This window comes from Fragaria vesca, linkage group LG7, assembly GCF_000184155.1.
Source record: "Fragaria vesca subsp. vesca linkage group LG7, FraVesHawaii_1.0, whole genome shotgun sequence".
NCBI classification, from domain to species: Eukaryota; Viridiplantae; Streptophyta; class Magnoliopsida; order Rosales; family Rosaceae; genus Fragaria; species Fragaria vesca.
This window is the reverse complement of record NC_020497.1, coordinates 1,160,493-1,170,743: the sequence shown is the minus strand read 5'-3', so window position 1 is coordinate 1,170,743 and position 10,251 is coordinate 1,160,493. Positions and strand designations below refer to the sequence as shown.

Here is a 10,251-nt window from a genome sequence, read left to right as displayed (position 1 = left end):
ATTTATCTGATCCTCATAAAGGACGTTCTCAAACTGGTTATGTTTTCACCATTGGGAATACGGCGATATCTTGGAGGTCTACTAAGCAGACTCTAGTGGCGACATCTTCAAATCATGCAGAGATTATAGCTTTGCATGAAGCTGTTCGGGAATGTGTTTGGTTGAGATCAATCATTAAGCACATTAGAGGAACTAGTGGATTAAGTTCTACAACTGATAGACCTACATGCATTTATGAGGACAATGCAGCTTGTATTGAGCAAATGAAGTTAGGTTTCATCAAGGGTGACAATACAAAGCACATTTCACCTAAGTTCTTCTACAACCAACAGCAACAGGCGTTTCTCAACATTCAAGTGAACCAAGTTAGTTCCGAAGGAAACGCAGCAGACTTATTTACTAAGTCTTTGCCTAAGTCTACTTTTGAGAAACATGTGAAAAGTATAGGCATGCATCGGCTATCAAGTCTCTCTGAATAATGTTCACATCAGGGGGAGTATCATCTCAATGAAGTAGGCTGGTGCGTTGTACTCTTTTTCTCCTACAATTAAGGTTCAGTTTTTCTCCCACAGGGTTTTTGTGACTTGAGGAGTTTTTGACGAGGCAACAGATTAGCACCATTGGCATATCAATGCGCGGCACAAGGGGGAGTGTTCTAGGATATTCCATATCTTTCTAGATATTCTTTATGTGTGCCTTTGCCTTATGCCAATAGGATATGTAGTTAGACTAGATCTATGTATTCATATCCTTACCATACTGGTAATGTGTAATTCCCTATATAAAGGGCTCCTATCAATGAATGAGATACACATCTTTCACGATTCTCTATTCTCAATTTACTTTCACTTCATCAGCTCATTTATTTGAATACGAACATGAACAAAACCTAGAAGTTCGATCACCAATGTAATGATCAATATGAATTAAAATAATAGTTTAACGAAGACAAAAGACCAAGTAAGACAACAAAAAGATCAATGTAAACAATGATTCTAGAGATTAGCAAGCCAAGCTCTTCTCCTTTCATCTGATATGGTAAGAAAAAGCCTCCTCCATTCAACAACAATAAACTTTTCCATCACTTTAGTAAATGTGGCACCGTCAATGTCTCCCAACCTTTCGATAATCTGCACACACTCTTCAATGGAATACTTCTCCTTATTCTCTTCAGCATTTTTTTCTTTTTTTTGTTGCAGCTTTTTTTTCATCACCTCACCACAAATTTCTAAGTAGGCTTCCATTTTGTCCCATTTCTTTGTACGACGCTCCGAAGATGGAGCCTCTGTCACAGCTTTTCTTTTTGCCCTTGTCTCAGTTTGAGCATTATTGACATTGAAATCCTCATCAAGATTGATATGAACTCCATTGTTAAGAAACTTTTTCTCTAACTCTCGCTCATCATCTGAATTGGGAGGCACTTAAATAGAGGCATAATGTAGTTGACCTGTTGCAGTAGAAGTGTTAAATATTTCCCCTAAAATTTCATAATGCTCCAAGCCTTTCTTACGATAGGGTTTCACTCCTGACACTCTCTGCAATGAAAAATGCATATTACTTATATAAAAATTGAAACATACATGAAACTCATAAAAAATTTGGGATAACACTAAATTTACCTTGATATATGTAGCCCATACTTCCTCTGATGCGGTAACAGTGTTTGCAATAGGATCCCATCCAAATCCGGTATGCTCAATCAAATCAGAAAACTCACGATGTTTTTTGCGCAGTCTATTAAACTTAGACTTGAGTTGTGGCACAAGATATCTTTTTGTAGTTTCAGCAAACAACTCATCACTTATTTCGTTCCAGATTTTCTTTTTGAAAGTAGATGTTTGCATGTCTCCTTTCTTAACATGCTCATGCAAAATACGAATGAATTTTCCTTCATTCTTAGCAGACCATTCGGCTTTGTCATCAACTTCCACTTCATTAGAGGCCATATTCCTGAAATGCATGAAACAAGAATAGCACAGATGAATATATACATATATATACCTTAGACCACTTACAATCCACTTAGTCTGTATACCAGTATTAGGAGGCATCAACTCAGCAAATATGAAATATATAGATGCACGTATGAATGCAAGAAATTGTCATATTGATAAGATCATTGGACAATATCCTCAATCTACAAGACAGGTAGATGCACGTATATATTAAAATGCAGACAAACAATAGTTCATCAAGTACTTATGAATCACTTTCCCATCAAACAAGTCACTTTCCCTGCACACATCTTAGACAAATTTTAGGCAAACTGTTATATATCTCTCATCATACACAAGGTGATCCCTCTTTAAACACTATGGTGTTAAGCTACAGTCAGTAGAAACTAGGAGGCCCTGTGTAACATAATCACAGAATTCAAACACAACAAAAAAAAAAAAGAAAAAAAGATAAGCTGCTGATTAAAAATACATCAGTAGAACTAACAACGGTTTGACATGTAGAATATATTTAACATTTGATTCATTTGCATGAATTAACAATAGATTTAACATCAACCATCAGTAGAATTAATATATATATAAACATTTGATTAGATGTTCATGATCTGTTGCCAAAATCATACGAGGGAAGAATGAACTAAACTCGGGGGAAGGTGAAGACCAATACTCCATACCTATAGCAGTGCAGTAGACTTAGAAGGAACCTCTGTCTCCTGAACAAGATTAGTACAAACAAATTCGGAATGAGGGAAAGATTGAAGTAAATTCAAAATAAAAGAAAACCTCATACCTGATGCAGTATAGACGAAGGAAGCTCTGTAATTTGAAGAATATGAACAAGGCTGATATTGACAGAGAACGAATTGATGAATATATAGAGCCTTTGAGCCAAAAATTGGAACCCTTTGCGCGCTCTAATCTGGCGCTTCATTCTTTCACTAAAAAATTATCCCGCTCTTCTCTTTCGCGCAAAAGCCGTATCCCGTGTTTCTCACAATTCGCGATTTTGTTTTCAGAAAATAAAGGATACGCAGATATCTTGTTTCCGAAAAGATAGACTAAAACTGAATCAGTTTTTAAGATAGAGTTTTCACTGAATTAGGAATCCTATCACCGAACGCATTCTACGGCCGTTTTAGGATTTGGAAAACAAAAAACAGGATTTGGAAACGTTAACGAACGGGCCCTTAGCACACGCATGCTCCTGTGGTTTGGAGCCACTTGATTCGGATGAATGAAGTCCGTTTAATAGCTTCATGTATATCTCTGATCCCATAGACATGTTATCATGACCACATTCATAGGCTGCATGTTCAATTATTCGAAAACTACCAAACTGACAAAGTAGTGGAGTTCAATGATATCCATTAGGAGAGCATATCTCATCGTAGTCGATCCCAGTGCGTGATAGTGAGAGACCTTGCGCCATAAGGTGAGTCTAAACTCTTGTTCACTACGCTATCTAACAATGGTATAGTTGATAGGGTTTAGCTTGCGCTATCGGCATCACCTACCCAAGGACCTATCTCTTTGTTAATGCTGGATCGCATCTTTCCGTTAGGCCAATAAACTAAGTTGATATCCATCAATGAAAGGTGGTTCGATAGTAGACACATTATCCCACATCCTCATGTACACTAGTGTAATACTTGTAGAGATCTCTATATGGATTGGATTTGACATTGAGGCGTCCCCCAACGATAATCACAATTCAGACTTCATGAGACGGATTTGAGTATCACTGATCAATGGATCAGGTTGTGCCAAGCTCACTTTCTTCCTAGTGCAAGAAAGTATCGAACCTAAGGGCCTCCCTCCTTGTGGGGAGCCACACGACCTTGTGACACCAATTTTGCCACTATATGGCGTCACTATATCACCATCCATGGTGATGGCGTCAAGACCAACACATTTTGGTCGCGCCATGTCCTCTTGATGGGACATCAATCCTTGCAGACATATTTGCAGCATGTGATCTCGTCACTTTAACACTTTAAGCATTTGGGATCAAGATGAGACTTAGTGGGGACAAACCACGACAATTCATGTCTTTCCACTTGAACACTTGTGTTCTTATCTCCCCCTAACGGCGGGAATATTGTTTCATCAAAGTGACAATCTACAATATAGCGGTGAAAGAGATCGCCTGACAAGGTTTCTACATATGCGGATTATAGGTGGCGGTTCACATCCAACCTAAATACTTATTCATCTCAAATGACCCATCATTGTGCGCAGTGGCAATGCGATTTGGCACCTAGAATAAACATCTAGCCGAGCTCAAGGATTGGAGATCCGTTTCAATCTTGTTTGAGCTCGAGGATTGCAATCCTGGTACACAGTCACGAGCTGTAGTACAAAAATATTCAATGATGGTGGGTCGTAGAAGAATAGTAAAGCTGCATGCAAATATTGCATAGCCCTAAGACGCAATAGAAAGATTGGTGCGCATCAATAATGTTCGAGCGACAAGCTAAAGTTACTTGGTCGTAGCCTCGGTGAGACCGTATTGCGTGTGAACATGGGGTACAGGACATTTCAACTTACATCCCGATAAACTTCTTTAAAGAATGGGTAGTGAGCCCGTAGAAGTATAAGCAGTAGATAATAATGAAACATGTGACCAGTGTGTTAACACTTCAACCAACACCATAAAGCATAAAAAGGTGTCTGCAAGTTGGTTGTATCTATCTACATAGTTTGATGTAAGAATAGAATGTTCACTTTTGTGTTATTTAGCGTAGGAGGGTCTCACTCCTAATTTAGCTAAAGAATAGGCTTTCAAAACGAGCAATGAGCATTGCAGGGGGGCCAATGCGACATCGAGGGAAGGCCGGTGCACCTCAATTGCTTGAGGAATTGACCAGACGACCTCTAGGAAGTTGGAGTCGTGTTCGGGTGACGTCAATGTCCCCCGGGTCACCACCATGCTTCATGGTGAAGCTAGATCTTGAATGTCTTCGTTTTAAGCGGAAGAATGGATATCCATGAGAATTTCTCAAAATTTGGACCATTATATCTCTTCCAAGTTGACCAATTTGGTCAAACCAAAGCCTATATGAGTCGGTGTCCTAAATATCATGTTTGGCGACAACATGGGATTCGATATTCGAATTGTAGTGACATACAATCCACTAGATTGACTCATGAATTTCTCCAAGATGCGCTTCAGTCGGCATTCATGAGAAGGTATACACAAAAGAACTCTTGTTCATTCTCACAATATGTTTTCAAATGAAAACTATTAGCAGGAATGTCTTTAAAGCTCAATATGGTTCGATTGCCTCTTAATGCATAGATGGTATCTGTGACATTGATCATGGTGCCATGAGGCATCAAGATTTAAGCTAAATCGCGTCCTTGAATGACCGGTATGATTCAATCATTGTAGTCACAGAAGATTTACAAAGGCACAAAATCCAAAAATAGTTACCGGTTCCTTAAAATGTTGTGGATAGTTCCATTATCTATGAAGCACTCAATGTCTCGACCAAAAATAGTTGCCGGTTCCTTAGAATGTTGTGGATAGTTCCACTATTTGCGAAGCACTCAATGTCTCGATGATAGGCTAGTTAATAGTTCCACTTGAACTATTTAGAAGGATTGAAAGAAGCTACGAAAAGCTGCAATCCTGAGAGTGCATAAAAATTTCCGCGTAGAATGACCTTTGCGCACTAAAACAGCCATAACTTCTTCGTTAAAATAGATATGGACAAACCGCGAAAAGTTCTGAAAACTAGACTTATAGAGCTTTCCAATGATGTAAAGCTCACTGTCTGGTTCGTCCAGAGCTGTTCACAAAGCTCAAACAAAGTTGACTGTCCAGAAGAGATAGATTTCTGTTTTTCGCAGATTTGGCATGTGCGAAGCTGTGAAGCTTGCAGGAGGCGTGTAGGCTTTTGCCTTAGCCAAAAGTGACGTGTGTATGATCAAAACCAAGTCCTTTTGGTCATTCTAAGGTCGTAAACTCCATGACTAGTTAGCAAAAGCTCCCTGACATGAACATAAACTAACTCAGAGGACCTAGAGGATTCAGTCATGATGATAATTTTTCGGTTTTGAAAAGTCTTCAACATCTTTTGCAAGACGGAAATTGGTTTAATAGCGTAAGGGGATCCAAAATCAAAAGCTTTCGGTAACTCTAAGTCAGTATGACCAGGCATGTCCGTGGAGGGTCGGTAGTGCGAGGCACACTTAAAACCACTATCTCCTTAATTTCGGACAATTCTAAGACATCACACTGAGCTTGGATGAGCCTAGTTGAACAATTGATGAAGGAAAATCCGCTAAAAGGTAGAAGACTTAACCGGAAACACGTTAGTGATCCTTCTTGAGGATGCAAGGCCGTGCATCATCTTCACTTGGAAGAGACCAAAACGGCACAATCTAACCATGTAGATTGTAAATATGCCATGCTTCTAAGGACGATGTAAAAATGTACATCTTGTTTGTAAATCAATACGAACCATAAGAGGAGAAAGTTTCATAACTTTGAAAAAATTCTCAAGGCATTCATTATTGGTAATGTGAGTACATCGAGGTCTCAAATAGACGAAGGACGTCAATACAACGCCTTAGTACATATAGCTTGGAACAAAAATCAATGTCTAGCCGATGACGTCAAAGTCAAGGGTAGCTAGAGCAGGATCCGAATCTTCGAAATTCGCGATCATGAGGATGACGTTCTTGTCCTCATATTGATTTTCCGTACCTTTTTGTATGCATTCACAATTTGAAGAAGCTGGACAATCTTGAACCAGTGATCCGAAGATCCACAATGGTTGCATTGTCATGAGCTGACGTGAGTAGTTTTGACAAAATGGTGTCTAGACTGGGAGTGTCGCTATTAGAGCCGGCGACACCTCCCCCTCTTTTCTAGACATCGGCACGACGTTTTCTGCCGTTGCCATGACCCATATTGTTGTCCCCACATTAGGGGATAATCCCAAATAAGTTTATCACATTAGCGTATATACAATTCCCGTTTGTATGATCAAAATCAAGTTTCGTTGGTAATTTCAAACCAACTTGGAGGACTTAGAGAACTTGATGATGATCGAATCCGCTAAAGATTATGGATCATGATGCCACAAAAGATCATCGACAATATGTAGTCAATTAAGGTGGTAAGCAATCCACTTGACTAATAACTCAACAAGTAGAGTTATATGAACGTTTCGAGAAACGCTCCATGAGTGCATTCCATAGTACTTTGTGGTCATTACTTTTTGCACAGATTGCCATTGAAGGCTTTTGTCGATGTGGAGCATCAAAGACTTTGAGCACATGAGATGTGAAATCTCGGCATCTAGGCTTGTTAGCCTGGGGGTCAAAACATGTGGCTTAATCCTTTCCAATGAAAGGTTCCACAGATACCAAGCGAAGATTCACCTTAGGCATCGAGTACGTCAAAACTCAAAGGAGCAGAATGTTACATTGCTCTTGCATACAAAACCAAGCTGTTATGAGACTCGATAGAGGTCGCAAACAATGTTTTTAATGGTTTGTCCTTCGGATTGATCATACACAATCCGGAAAAGCCGCGAATTGATCAAACACAATTCGGAAAAGGCCTCGGATTGATCAAACACAATCCGGTGATAGGTCGGGGTTGATCATACACAACCCGGACAAGGAAACAAGAGTGATCCAACACACTTTTGACCCGCGAATAAAATTCCAGAATTTTTGGTACTTGCAAATACACCGACCCAAGCATAGAATGGAGTAGAAGAAGAGGAGAAAACACTTTATCTCCCCCGAGGTTATTGAACTTGGAAGAGTTTTAGGGTTGTAAAATAAACATACCGTAAACACTTGGATGCTTGATCGGATAAAAAGAAAGCAGCGGAGCGGATGGCCGGGAAGCGACGGCGGCGGTGGCGGCCGAGGCAGGGCCGAGAACCTCCGGTTTTGGTTGTTAGGGTTTGGAAAAAAAATGGTGGGCTATTAGCTCTAGGGTTAGAACAAAGTGCATGATAATGTGATGAAGTATAAAGTGTATAGACAAAGAGATAGCAGGAGAATCATCATCTTATTCATTGATAGGAGCCTTTTATATAGGGAATTACACAATACCAATATGGTAAGAATATGAATACATAGATCTAGTCTAACTACATATCCTATTGGCATAAGGCCAAGGCACACATAAAGAATATCTAGAAACATACAGAATATCCTAGAACACTTATTTTTATCAAATATTTGTTGACTTTGTTAACTCATATCAAATTACTAATAAAACCACGTAAAACTCTTTTTATTTTTACAGACAATACACGTTTATAACTATAAATTAAGATAGAGATTATTCTTTTTTTCGGAGCCTTTCTGAAAACTGAAACTAGGGTTTCGTTGGCGGCGGCGTTATTCCTCGGATAGACGTCGATCGGGCATGGCGGGGCACCGTACAAGAGGGGTTTCAGGCAAAGCAGTGCATCGTGCAAGCGAGGCTTCTATCAAGACGGTGATGGTAGTGCAGTTCAGGGTCTTGGTTTTGGAGATCGGTCTCCCTATTCATAAGAGAGATCAATGAGGCGGCATCGGCTTCTGCTCTGGCTTTGGGGTGGTGATGCGACTGTGCAGATCTAGTTCGTGATCTGGTTTTGGTGAGAAGGCCTCGGCGGCGGCAACTTGGATCTTTGGAGAGCCAAGCGGCTTTGTGGCGCCAGATCCGATTTGGTGCGAGGAAGAACTCCGAGACTTTGTTTTGAGGTTTAGCAAGAGGATGGTGTTGATGTTGTGGTGGCTAGGCAGACCACCAGAGAGACGACCGCTGACGTCGGGAACGTGTCGGTGGCTGGGTGCTCAGTGTGGGTGTCAGGATCCACCCCGAATTTCACCCTGAAACCCGAAGTAAATCTTGCGGGGACCACCTCCAAGGAAAATTTACCGAAAAAATTGGCATAACCTCCCTTGAAAATGGACAACCCTTCCTAACTAAAACACCTGCAAACACTTCTAACAGTTCCAACTCCAACCTAATAAACTCCTGGAGCCTTCGTGCTCCCCACAAATCACAACATCTCCCAATTTATATTTATGAATCTAGCAAAAATCTCATAACCAACAATCACAGGTTCAGAGCAACTCTATTAGAAGAGATAGGAACTAGAAATAGAAATATAAGCAGAACCTATACTATTGATTATGTCTCGTCTCCATGTACGCCCGACCTCAACTATGCTAACCTGCATACTGGGCATTTTTAAAACGAAGGGCCCAGGGGAAAAATTTGAAACCGTTAGAGTGAGTGGACAAAAATGAATTCAATAAAAATATTTATGCATTCCCAATTTAATTTTTCATAGAAATTATGCTGCATGCGACAGCTCAAAGCTTTCTACTCACAAACTGGCAAATACATGACTAGCTCCGCCCAGTCTCCAAAACTCAATAAAATGGAGCCTCTCATGCTAAACTATATATAAATATACATGTGTATGTAATTACACTCGTCAGACTCCTTGTACGAATTCTATGAACAAAATAGAAAAATAGAAATTCATACAAGGCTACTACGCTTGCGTCTAACGCTCACGTCACACCATAATAGAATTTTACCACATTATGGCGGAAAAGCACGAGTGTATATACGTGTGGACTCCCTATATGAAAACCTATATGAATCAGATAAGAAAGTAGTTTTCATATAGGGCTATGACGCTTGTGTCTAACACTCACGTCACGCCATAATGAAATTTCACCTCATTATGACGGACCAAACACGTATGGCAAGCTAGCATTTATATACATACTACCCTCATAAACATCCAATATACATGTCCACCGAAAATGAGCTCCAAAAGATGAAAATTGTCAAATATCAGATAAAGCAATAAATCTCAGCAGAAGAATAATTGATCAACAATATAATGCATCGCATGCTTTTAGTTAAAACAAAAGGTCCACTCACAACTTTAGGCATAAGCCCGACGAAATCCAATTCGCCCCTCAAGTGAGGTCTCCTTAAGAGCGAATGCACCAATGGGTTTATTGCTTGGGTAAGACAAAACGTTGGGCCAAATTTTTCATCCACCGGTGTAAATTTGGACTGGGTTGAGTGTGGGGTCCATGTGAGACCCAGAAGGTAAGATCATGGACTGGGTTAAGATTTAACCCGAGCATTACTCCGAACCAAATTTTTCAGATGATCCACGTGACAGATGCAGCACATGGGGGGGATAAATACAGCACATGAAGGGACAAATGCAGCACAACGACTCTTTAATGTGGTCCGTTCAGATCAAGATCTGACTGACCATATTAAATGGCAACGGCACTTAAAAAA

The 10,251-nt window shown here is 40.0% G+C and overlaps 1 protein-coding gene across 1 annotated transcript; it reads right to left on the bottom strand.

Moving 5' to 3' along the window:
- Positions 1 to 995: 995 nt before the first annotated feature.
- Positions 996 to 1,946, bottom strand: LOC101308913. Its single transcript, XM_004308160.1, has 3 exons — positions 1,620 to 1,946; positions 1,448 to 1,535; positions 996 to 1,405 (listed from the first exon to the last, which is right to left on the bottom strand). Exons 1-3 carry the CDS (start codon positions 1,944 to 1,946, stop codon positions 996 to 998), a joined length of 825 nt encoding a protein of 274 aa, XP_004308208.1.
- Between the last annotated feature and the right edge of the window lie 8,305 nt (positions 1,947 to 10,251).